The following is a 12166-nucleotide window of genomic DNA, read 5'->3' on the forward strand; positions in this document are numbered from 1 at the left end:
TGCGGTGGCTGCCGAAAACATTTTAGGATGACTCGCTGTTACAGAGCGAGTTAGATCACGCCACATCGCCCCCTCACCCCACTGATCCACGCTGAATGAAATAAGTTCATTGGATTTCGTTGAAAACGATGAATTCATATTTATCTTGTGTTAAATCCAAGAAATTAACTTACTAGTAATACTATCGAAATTTTCTATCGCCCTTCGGGAAATCCACATCCTGATGAAAATTTCGATAGTAAGTCAATTTCCTGGATTTAACACAAAATAAATATGATTCACGCTGATGTTAAGACAACAGCACGTCCACGCACGCCTTCTAAGTTCTATCAGATCTCAGCGAGAAAGCAAGTGAAGATGTTAATGCGTGTGCATGCATGCATCCGGGGCGGTGCGCTTACGGCACCGGAGCGTCGACAGAACCGTCTTCAGGTGGTTCCGCCAGTTTCATGCCGCTGTATCGCGAGGGATTAATCAAAGTAACACCGACTGTAATGCTTCTAATTAAGTACGCCCCTACTATTCATTTATTCAACTCGCAATAAAATAATAACAAGTACACTAGGCGTGTACGTGCGTGTACGTGTTCGTGCGTGCGTGTATTCATACGAGCGTAAGTGCGTGTGATATTTTCGCATACATCGACCGCCTGAAACGCTTGGTGCGGAAGAAAAAATAGTTTACACATGTGGAGCTGCTAGCTATCAAACCAGATTAAAAGTTTAAATTAAAGTTGGATTAAATCAAGTCAATTTTCATTAACTTAAGTTTATTACTTTAATTAAGTTTAGATTAAAATTTATCGCAGTGCGGTATAGAATTTACGATGCGCTGTGCTTATAACAGTAGGTAGGTAGATCGATGCTAGAGGCACACAGAGAGCGCGCGTCCTTTGTTGTAAAAACTAGACGCATCCTTGGAACCTCGCTTACGTACGCTTATACGCGACGAACAACCCATCATCATCATCATCATCATCATCATCATCATCATCATCATCATCATCATCATCATCATCGTCATCATCATCATCATCATCATCATCGTCATCATCATCATCATCCTCATCGTCATCGTCGTCATCGTCGTCTGCTCACTAATAGCTGTCATGGCGCTCCCCGCAGCCCGAAAACCCGGGCGCGAATCGGGAGGATTTAGTGATTGTTTCGTCGGCGACGGAATCAGATAAACGATGTCGTCTTTGTTGTCGCGCCGCTGCCGTCTGCGCCGCTGCCGTCTGCGCCGCGGACAGCCTGTGAGAAGCGAGCGCACGAGGTGTGCTTTCAGGTTCTTTGCCGATCACAACGACAACATCGTGTAAATATACACTGATTAGTGTGGTTTAGCGCTAAGCTGCCTAAACACGGCGTGTTCCTACTGAGATCCGACAGTATATATACATGCAGGAAAGACAAGCCAAGCTAACCATACCGCAGAGTAGATCTCCTATATTTCTCAAATCGCACAAGAAACGATTCTCAATTACACCATTGAGAACAATTACTGGACTAATGAATGAAGGACTTGCGACGTGTTCGCGGGTTGTTACGAAAAAATATTTCGCACCCTTGCGCGTTTCGACGGGTTTGCACGACGATGCGAATTCGGTTCAATCATGGTGGAAGTGATTGGTTTGTCTGTGACGGTTGCAGACAGCAATCACGCCTTATTTCCATAACCAGATGCAATCAAGATGCAATCATTGCAATGTAGTTTGTGCATATATATATATATATATCTTTATTTATTTATGCTGAAGCACGTGCCCATAACCTGACCACGTTAGACAATAGCTCGTGTTTTTGAAAGCTAGACAGATCTATTTGTTAGTTATAGGGCAGCATGCGATCTTAGTAAATTTCAAACTCCCTCATCAACCTTCGAGTAAGTAAAACCTGACAATGTAGTCGGGAGGGGGGCACGGATTACTATACAATATACATTTGCCGCAGCTGGTAGTAATACAGTGACCGCAATTAACAGTATATATGCCATTAACCTTTATATTGTGCACAAACAGGGAGTTGATTGATAGATATCACATTATCTGCGGGATGTGTCGTATAGCACAACTACACCAGCTGTCTGCATATTTTATATTTACATCTTTTCTACAGTCAGCATCCACATATACACAAGGTCTGTTGTGATCCATCGCATATGGCAGGACCAGTGTGGCTATTGTCTACAGATGGACCCGTGCCAGATACGATACATTGTCAATCCTCAATGGGCATCTGCCCCGGCCTGTTGTCAGCCATATGCGAACAAAACTGCCCAGTCCGCTATTGTTTTCCCGCCTACAGTAAATCTGTTGTGCAGAACGGCAAGCATGGCCAGGGGGCTAGAGTAGTATATAGACAGGCATTTATTGCTGAGTAGGAGGGGGAGGGGGTTACCGGAGTGGAGAAGGGGGGAGGGGGTGGAATCGGTTCAAGGCAAGCGGCCCCGACACACACTTACGATTTGACCTTCATCTTACAGCTACTTACTCCAGGGTCCGGTTTTTGTAATCAGCGAACGTGCTAGGCAGCAAGCAACCCTTGCCGTCATAACAACCGTACACTACGTACCCACGGTTGTTTTTCGAACAGTTTTCAGCGCGATGGGAAACGCAAGCTTGAATCATCATCGTGTAGTAGTTCAACGCGTGCAAATACTCTTCGAACGCGTACGGAGGGGACGGGGGAGCAACACCGGATATAAACGCGTCGGAAAGCTAAATCATGTACTATATTAATACTGAGAGCCGACGACTATTGCTTCCCACCGTAGTTGAAACTAGCACTACCGGCGTAGCCGCTGCAGGGTTAGGGTTAGGAGCGAAGTAGCTCTAGGACTATAGCCCTTCACTCTGTCACGAGCAGAGGACCTGTGGCAGAGCGAAGAGCTATAGTTCTAGAGCTAGGAGCGAAGAGGCTACACCGGTAGAGCTAGTTTGCGATCAGCACTGTTACACGCGCCCGTAATATCTGCCTGTTTATCTGTAATATCTGCCCGTAATATCTGCCTGGTTTCTTCGAACGGTGACCTCCACGAGCTCACTAACCTCACAGGCACTATCATGTAATCAAGAGTAGATAATAACACATTATTACACATGTGTTATTACACATTATAACACATGTGTTATTATCTACTCTTGATGTAATGTAATGTCTGAACTATGTAGGTGCTATAGTAAGACCGTAATCGGAACACACTACACGCGAGCGGGACGTGAAACTACCGACTCACACGCGCAAACTGGTTACTCAACACGCGGGCGCATGCATGTATATAATACGCCCCCACTCATCAACGCACCCGCGGTGGTCGCCCCCTTCCCCCACCCCCGATATTTACCCAGCCGCAAAACAAAACGAAAATATAATTCGGCTTTCTCAAGTCGTAACCGAGCGACTGGGAACGCGTGAGCATCGGGCTAGGAATAGACTGTCTTCACACTAACTCGCTGTGATTCACTTACGCGGCAGCCAGGGACTTCTGGTGCCCGTCTAGGTTGCGAACGCGAAGCCTTAGCGCGACTGGTTAGCAGAGCGGTGTGCGGATGCGGGAAGCTGCTTATCACGAGATGCTGAGGAAGATGCTGGGAGGGATGCTGGGGAGATGCTGAAGGGATGCTGAGGGAAAGATGCTGGGGGAATTCTGGGAGAGGATGCTGGGGATGCTGGGAGAAAGATGCTAAGGGAATTCTGGGGGAGGATGCTGGGGATGCTGAGGGAGGATGCTAAGGGAATTCTGGGGGAGGATGCTGGGGATGCTGAGAGAAAGATGCTGGGGATGCTGGGAGAAAGATGCTAAGGGAATTCTGGGGGAGGATGCTGGGGATGCTAAGGGAGGATGCTGGGGGAATTCTGGGGGAGGATGCTGGGGATGCTGGGGGAGGATGCTGGGGATGCTGGGAGAAATCCAGTGGAAGATGTTGGGAGAGATGCTGTGAGAGGGGAAGCTGGCATGCAATGCTGCTGCCGAGCAGGCTGTCATCTATGGCTCATCGCTCGGCACGTGTTGCGGCTATTCGAAGCTGCAGAACACATGCCTGCCACGCGCTACACCGCTCTCTACCCGCCAGTCAGCCTCTAATGAGAACCCAATGTCCGCCCCGTGCAATCGCCGTCGACACTAGTGGACAGATCGCCGAAGATGGATGGACAGCTGAACTCGGCTTGTCGGTCCGTTTAACCTCTGTGATGCGGTACCGAGGCTGGGTCACAGGCTGCTGTCATCACGACGAGGGAAGCTGCTAGGCTCGTAAGCCAGCCACGGGCCTCGCTGGGCTCCGGACAGTGACTCTAGCGTCCATATGCGGCCAGCCTTGGCTTCTCCTTACTACCAGCGGCTAGACGACCCTTATCTATACATGATCACAGCCTATACTCGCACCCTCTTCGCAGCTTATACATACATAACCATATATATATATGATATATATATATATATATATAATTTAGTAATATGATATATAGCGCGATGAGTGTATATTTCAGGGCACGAAATGCTGTTAACGACAGAAATAGCTACCGTATGCATAGGCGCCTTCTTGCTATCATATGTCAACCATGCAGGAGATGTCTTTATCTCAACAACCTTTTACCTGTAGTGGCGCCTGTAGCAACTAACTACATCCTACACGGCTTGCCGCGAAGCTGGATTTAACCTTCAAGGCGTAGACTTCCCCAGACGTCGCCTAGTTGTCGTGCGTTGGCGTTTCCAATCTCAACGATTACAGACTACTGTTATTAGGGCGGGCTCAGTATACTTAATACGCGCTCACATTGCCAGTCGTTCATCAGTAGATCTATTCGTTAGGGGGGCCACGTGAGCCAGCACTGCAGCGAAAAGCACACGCGCACACGTCTGAGGTGCTGCTCTCAAGGTTTCAGAGCTAGCATCCTATTGGATGCTTGGACGGGGGGGGTTTACGGGTGCGCAGTGCGTTCGGCATCTTCTATCGCGCAGGATATAGCACGGTGCGCGCAGATAAATTTTCGACTGCGAATTATGTAAGGCTGCGTGACGGCGCACGGGCCACGGAGGTGGCGGCCATTAACTGTGGCCAGCGCTCCGCAAGACGAAGACGTCTTTGATGTACGAAGCTAGAATCGATAAACCAGCTTGACTGCCGTTAGTGCGGGGCAGTAGTTTCGGCTGCAAGGGAGAATCCCTGCAGGGCCGCTTTGCCGCCAGAGTCTTGCTACTTATGCTCACAGCGCACACGCACTGTTACGTTGCTGATGCTCTCTCTTGTCTCTCTCTCTCTCTCTCTCGCTCGCGGGCGCGCTCTCTCGCTCGCTCTCTCTCTGTCTCTCTCTCTCTCTCTCTCTCTCTCGCGTCTCTCCTTTGCTCTCGTCTCGGGTCTCTCTCTCTCTCCCTCGCCTCTCTCTCTCCCTCCTCTCTCGCTTCCTCTCTCCCTCCTCTCTCCCCGGTCTCTCGTCTCTCTCTCGGCTCTCTCTCTCGTTCTCTCTCTCTCTCCTTCTCTTGACCGCGACTAACTAGTAGGGGCGCGTGTCAGTGCTGTGCATGCTACGATACAGAATTCGGGTTGGACAACAAGCCAGTGTCTGGACTAGGGGGGGCAGGGGTGCACTACCTACGGGCGTTTGCCCGCACCTCCCCAGACAGCTAACAGTTACTCCACTTATATCTCTATGCGTAGCCGCCGGTAATGTGCGTGAACGTTGCGCACGGACACACGCACGCACAGGCTTCCAACGCGAACTGTTCATTCCATGAGGACGGAGTCTTAGCTCAATTAGGTTTCCTCGTGGAGCTTTCACCTCATGAAGAGATGGTTCTGAGCACAGTTTCCGCGAGCTTTCACCTTATTAGGTGATTCTGGTTCCAGGCAAAGCGCCATGCGAAAGACTCCGCACGGGATTTTTAAACGAGGAGGTCGTAATTGGTGAATCACGCACATACGCGTTACAGCGGATCACGTCATTTCCTCCTGTGTTTTTGAAAGGCAAACAAATCGATTGTGTAAATTATTTCTCTGCACGTTGACGAGTAAACGCCAGTCGACAACTAACGCGATTATAGAGTCACTCGAAACGCTCTAGCTTCCGCTCTGAATCACGCGGGTGGATCGTAACCATTCTGACGATTATAGTCAAAATCGTTTAGCTTTATATTTAGGCCCACGGCTGAGAGATATAAAACGAACATTCTGATTTTCACATGCAGTCCAATGCATGTGCTTCACAAAAAAGATAAAACATTGAGTCTTTGTTATTCTGGTATATTAATATATATATATATATATATATATATATATATATATATATCAGCAGTGTGAAGGAAATTTAGCTTTGAAGCGTGCTAGTTTGAGTCGTGGGTATGTTTGGACAGCACGGCAGAGCTTCCACGATCCGATTTCAAAACAAGGCAGCCCTACACCTTCACACACGCGCACTGCCTGGCTGCTTGCTGCTCCTAAAGAACCGAAAATCTAGCGACAGGAGTAAAGAGCAACACGTTTCTTCAATGACTCGAGAGGAATAAGTTAACGCTCGCACACATGTAGGCGTAAAAATCACTCCCCCCCCCCACACACACACACACGGGCGCACACGCAGAGGAATTCTGCCTCCCGCTGTAGAATTCATTTCCTGGTCTGTGATTTCAATACTCACTCACGCGAAATTACATTATCTATATAAGTATCTGGAACGCATGAAATTCACATTGTGATACCTGCGCTAGGTAATATTATTACTAATGCAGCCCAAGCATTTCCTATTTAGAACAGAAACTACCAGGGGATCAAGTAGCATTTCGATCTTCGAAAAAGCCTCTAGCATTCTGAAATTTAGGAGCTAGTTATTTTTTTGCACTGGTGATTTTTCCACCATTCTCCTCGACTAATTCCCACCACAAATCCAATCCACTAATCGCCTCCCTAATCCATCCTCTGGAAAACAAGTCCGGAAACGCAAAGAATCCTGGCGGGTGATCTGTGGGTGTTTTCTACGTAGGAAGGCAGGTAGATAGGTATTCCCGCTTCAACTAACAATAGCACCCACGTTTGCCTTCAGTCTAACCATTTAGCATTCATCCACTCTCATTAGTATTGCACGCGGGACAGCGACAGCTGGCCACATAAACGAATATAACATAATAAGGATGGGTACCTTTCAGATTGTTCATTCATGGTAGTGATGATCTACAGTGACTCAAAGCCCAGATAAATGCTCGCCGATGGCAAACCGGGTTTTGCAATCCGCGCCGATGCCACGTTTCGTCTGCGCAACCTGGAATGAATGCTCATGACTTACCATCGTGAGGAACGAGCGTGAAGTCATGCGCTGAATGTTCGAGCTCTCTTCGGATACACTGACCCAGTGTTGCTAAACCGATGAGTATCAGAACGAGTGACTGCATCCCAGCGTTAACAGTAACAGCACAACATGCGAAATGCACTCGCATACTGTCTAATCGGTGGACTGTCGCACAACACTGGTCACTATTCCGTGGAGGGCATACTGAAAAGGAAGAAAAACAATACCGTTTATTGGACAATCCCGTTTATTGGACAATCGCGTTTATTATTTGGCAACTGTGAGGAATCAGTCACATACTGGCAGCAGAGAAATGTGGCTAGCTAGTGGCAGTATTGCTGTTGATACAGCTTGCTTCATACACATGCGATACAGCACCTGTATAAGGTTAGGTGCCATTATGCAAGGTTGGATGTGTGTGTGTGTGTGTGTGTGTGCGTGCGTGCGTGCGTGCGTGCGTGCGTGCGGCGTGTGTGTGTGTGACTGTGTGTGTGCGTGTGTATGTGTGTGATGTGTGTTGTGTGTGTGTGTGTGTGTGTGTGTGTGTGTGTGTGTTGGTGTGTGCACGTGCGGCGTGTGGCGTGTGCGTGCAGCGCGTGCTTGCGGTCAAATTATGTTCAAAATCGTTGAAAAATCTTGAAACCTGTGTACGTGTGTCGTATCCGTGTTCGTAGCCGTGTGTCCTATGTGCGTGCAATATGCGTACCGACCGTGTGTAAACGTGTATACTATAACATTATGAAGCTCATCGTGGCGTTTTTGTACTAAGCCGTTGGCAAAATCTTCCAGGCACACGTACAAACACAGACTCAACATAAATATCAAAAAAGGTTGTCTGGGTTACAATATTGATGGTACAACTATGAAAAAGTCCACCACGGGTGCGTGGAGTTAACACACAAATGAACTAATCTTACAATTAGTCATATAATATAATAAGCACAGTTATATATTCAGTGTGTAAGACCACCGAACAAGTACAAAACATAGCATACCCTATACATACATAATATCAGGCAGTCTATATTCACACTCCCTATAATATAACATAATAATACATAACACAATGTAATTACTAAGTATGTCATGTATCACTCTTGTTTCACTCAGTAATACATGATAAAAGTAAAATTTCGCACACCGCGGACTCATCGTTTACTAGACCAATTGTACGACTGGCTGACTGACTGAACTACTGCTACACGTTAGTATGTGGGCCGTAACTCTATCTAACTCTACCCCTAACCTGGCGCAGGCGAGCACCAGCCGTACGAACGCCGCAAACTGCCAAAGTTGTGTGAAATTAGGCACACGTCGCTCTAGTTCGCTCATTACATCTCATAAAAAGCGGTAATTTACTTACTTCTGGCGATTCGTGAAAATCCCAGTATACTAGAACAACAACCTTGGCTATCAGTAGTTTTTTCATAACTAAAAACAGTAACACGGGACCGACTAACACGACACAACAGAAGCAAGGCCTCACGCTCTGCGTTCAACTGATTGTTGTTGTGAGAGAGCAAAGCCGACCGGCGTGTCACGTTGTACTCCGTATCTTTGCTCCCGTACATTGACACACAAGCCCTCTACGGCGCGCTTTAATAATTTCGTACTTTACGAATTAATCGGTTATTAGGACTTGCGTCTTTAGTTCACAGAAAATACATTTGGTTAAAATTATACAGTTTAATAGTAAGAAGCATGAGTGTTCACAACCAGTTGTACGAAAAATACAATATCAATGTGAAACATTGATAATGATGAGGCGCGGCAATGACGCAATCTTCCAAATTCGTTTATATCAGTATTCGTGCTTGCTCAGTATGTGGCAGCATACATATATTTATAAGGTAAGGAGTGATCCATAGTTAGGCTGAGAGGGTCTATGTCCCCCAGGATACTGCCGGAGGCTCGCGTCCTGCCCTTGCCTGCCCTGTTCCTCGCTCAGCCCCCTTCTTCTCTCACGCGCCCTCGGCTGTCTCGCCTGCCACCTTCCCTGCGTCTCCACCCTTCTCTCCCCAGGCAAGTTATATATGGAGATTGCCTCAGACGCAACTGCACGCCATAACACGGTGCGCGCGCATGCGCAGTATCTCCCGAGAGCAATCGTATTTTGCAAAGATTATGCATTTAAAATGAAGAGGAGTTATCCTAGCATAGATTTATATGATAACATTCTATCAGTAGGCATCATTTAAGAAATAGGAGAAAGATATTGCATGAAAGGTCCCAGCTGCGTATACCAGCCGTAAACACAAATATGGCTACGTTAGTGTGTTAGCGCATGCGCAATATCTCACCAGAGAAGTTATATTTTGTGATGAATATGCATTTAAAATGGGTAGGGGTATCTCAGCACAGATTTCCCAAATAAAGTTTTATCCGTTGACATGTGTTTATAGTTAGGAGAGCGCCCTAGCTTGTGGGGTAACAAAACACTATGTTATGCCCTCCGTCGCTGCCCCTTGCCTGCCCCTGTCCCTCGCTCAACTCTTTCTTCTCTCACCGCCCCTCGCTGTCTTCCCTGCCACCTTCCCTCGTCTCCCACCTTCTCTCCCCTAGCAAGTTATATTAGAGATTGCCTCAGACGGCACTGCACGCCTAACACGGTGCGCGCGCATGCGCAATATCTCCGCGAGAGCAATCGTATTTTCGAAAGATTATGCATTTAAAATGAAGAGGAGTTATCATAGCAATAGATTTATATGATACACATTCCATCTGTAGACATCATTTAACAAATAGGAGGAAGACTTTGCATGTAACGTTCCGCTGACTATACCAGCCAGTACAACAATATGGCTACGTTAGTGTGTTAGCGCATGCGCAATATATCTCACAAGAGCGTTATATTTGTGACGAATATGCATTTAAAATGGTTAGGGGGTATCTCAGCATAGATTTCCCTAAATAAACATTTTAATCAGTAGAGCTGTGTTTATAATTAGGAGAGCGCCCTAGCATATAGTGGTACAAAACACCTACTTTATGGCCTACGCGTCCTTCCCCTTGCCTCCCTTGTCCCTCGCTCAGCCTCCTTCTCTCTACCGCCCCCAGCTTCTATTCCTGCCGAATTTCCTTAGTCTCCCATCCCTCTCCCCCTCAGGCAAGCTATATTATGAAGTTTGCCTCAGACTGCACGCCTAAACACGGTGCGCGCGCATGCGCAATCTCTCCCGAGAGAAATCGTACTTTGCAAAAGATTATGCATTTAAAATGTAGAGGAGTTATCATAGCATAGATTTATAGATAACATTCGCATTAGTAGACATCATCTAAGAAATAAGAGGAAGACCTTGCATGTAAGTGTCACCGCTGCGTATACCAGCCAGTACACCAATCTGGCTACGTTTAGTGTGTTAGCGCATACGCAATATATCACCGAGAGGAGTTATATATTTGTGATGAATATGCAGTTTAAAATGGTTAGGTGTATCTCAGCATAGATTTCCGCTAATAACTTTTATCAGTAGACCTGCGTTTATAATTAGGAGGGTAGGGAGGGAAGGGGGATGAAGTAGGAGTTTTGCACCCTATAGGCTGGGACGCTCTCCTAATTATAAGGACAGGTCTACTGATAAACAATTAATTGCAGAAATCTATGCTGCGATATCCCATGACCATATCAACTCTATAGTCATCACAAAATATAACTCCCCTGGTGAGATATTGCGCATGCGTTAACCCACTACCGTAGCAGATTGTGGTACTGGCTGGTATATGCTGGCGGGACCTTACATACAAGGCCTTCCTCCTATTTCTTAAATGACGTCTACTGATAAAATCTTATTATATAAATCTATGCTAGAATACTCTCTTCCATTTTAAAATGCAAAATATGTGCAAAATATTATTCTTTCGGAAGATATTGCGCCATCGCGGAGCACGTGTTTTAGGCATGCAGTACGGACTGAGCAAGACCGCATAATCATAATATGAAGCTTGCCGGGTGAGAGAGGGTGAAGATACTGAGGACAGACAGCAGGGAAGATAGCTGAGGCCGGTAGAAAGAAAAAAGGAGGATGAGCAAAGGGCAAGGGAAAGCAGGGGTAAGGGGGGTGGGGATGAAGTAGGAGTTTTGTTTGAACCCTATAGGCTAGGGCGTTCTCCTAATTATAAACACAGGTCTACTCGATGACAATTAATTGCAATAAATCTATGCTGAAGTACCCATGACCATACAAAATCCATAATCATCACAAAATATAACTCCTCTAGTGAGATATTGCGCAAGCGCTAGCACACTACGTAGCCAGATTGTGTACTGGCGGTATATGCAGCGGGTATCTTATATACAAGGCCTTCCTTCCTATTCCTTAAATTTAGGGTCTACTGATGAAATTTTATCAATATAAATCTATGCTAGAATACCTAGCATTCCCACCTTCCATATATACCGGTATACTGCCTTTTCAATTTTTCACATCACCGCATTCCCTTCCTCCTCCCTCTCACATTTCCCCTCTCCATTTCCCTCTCCCTTTCTCTATCTCGCTCCTGGTTTCTCTACTCGCATACATACAATATATTAATATATATATATATATATATGTATCAAGAACTATATATATATCAAAATAGAAATCTGAATATGGAGTCATAAGTTAATTTCTTAATAACTTCCTGGGGCTATACAGACTGAGACTATACTACGCGTCAAAAGGGAGATGAAATTATTAAAAATATAGATATTTTCCTACCCACCTATCTTACCTTCTCCTAGCTACGTTACCCCAAACATGGTATCGATTTTATTTAGCATAATGATAATTATAATATCATATTCCTAATATAATATTTTCAACAGAGAAGATGGTATAATATGGCAACGCAAAGTGTTTCGCTAAGTGCCCGAGAGGTGGCGCTTCCTATCATAAACAGCTGAG

At 46.1% G+C, this 12166-nt stretch overlaps 1 protein-coding gene across 2 annotated transcripts in view; it reads right to left on the bottom strand.

The window, feature by feature from the left end:
• LOC106809830 (semaphorin-5A-like) overlaps nt 1–8672 on the bottom strand; it is a 105465-nt gene extending 96793 nt beyond the window's left edge. For both annotated transcript variants that reach the window (XM_014813050.1, XM_014813051.1), the window contains exons 1-2: nt 8644–8672; nt 7278–7484 (exon numbers count right to left, since the gene is read on the bottom strand). In XM_014813050.1, coding sequence (XP_014668536.1) covers nt 7278–7428 — 151 coding nt within the window. In that variant the 5' untranslated portion in view covers nt 7429–7484; nt 8644–8672. The remainder of the gene's footprint in view (nt 1–7277; nt 7485–8643) is intronic.
• Nucleotides 8673–12166: the final 3494 nt, after the last annotated feature.

This window comes from Priapulus caudatus, unplaced genomic scaffold (assembly GCF_000485595.1).
Source record: "Priapulus caudatus unplaced genomic scaffold, Priapulus_caudatus-5.0.1 Scaffold388, whole genome shotgun sequence".
NCBI lineage: Eukaryota > Metazoa > Priapulida > Priapulimorpha > Priapulimorphida > Priapulidae > Priapulus > Priapulus caudatus.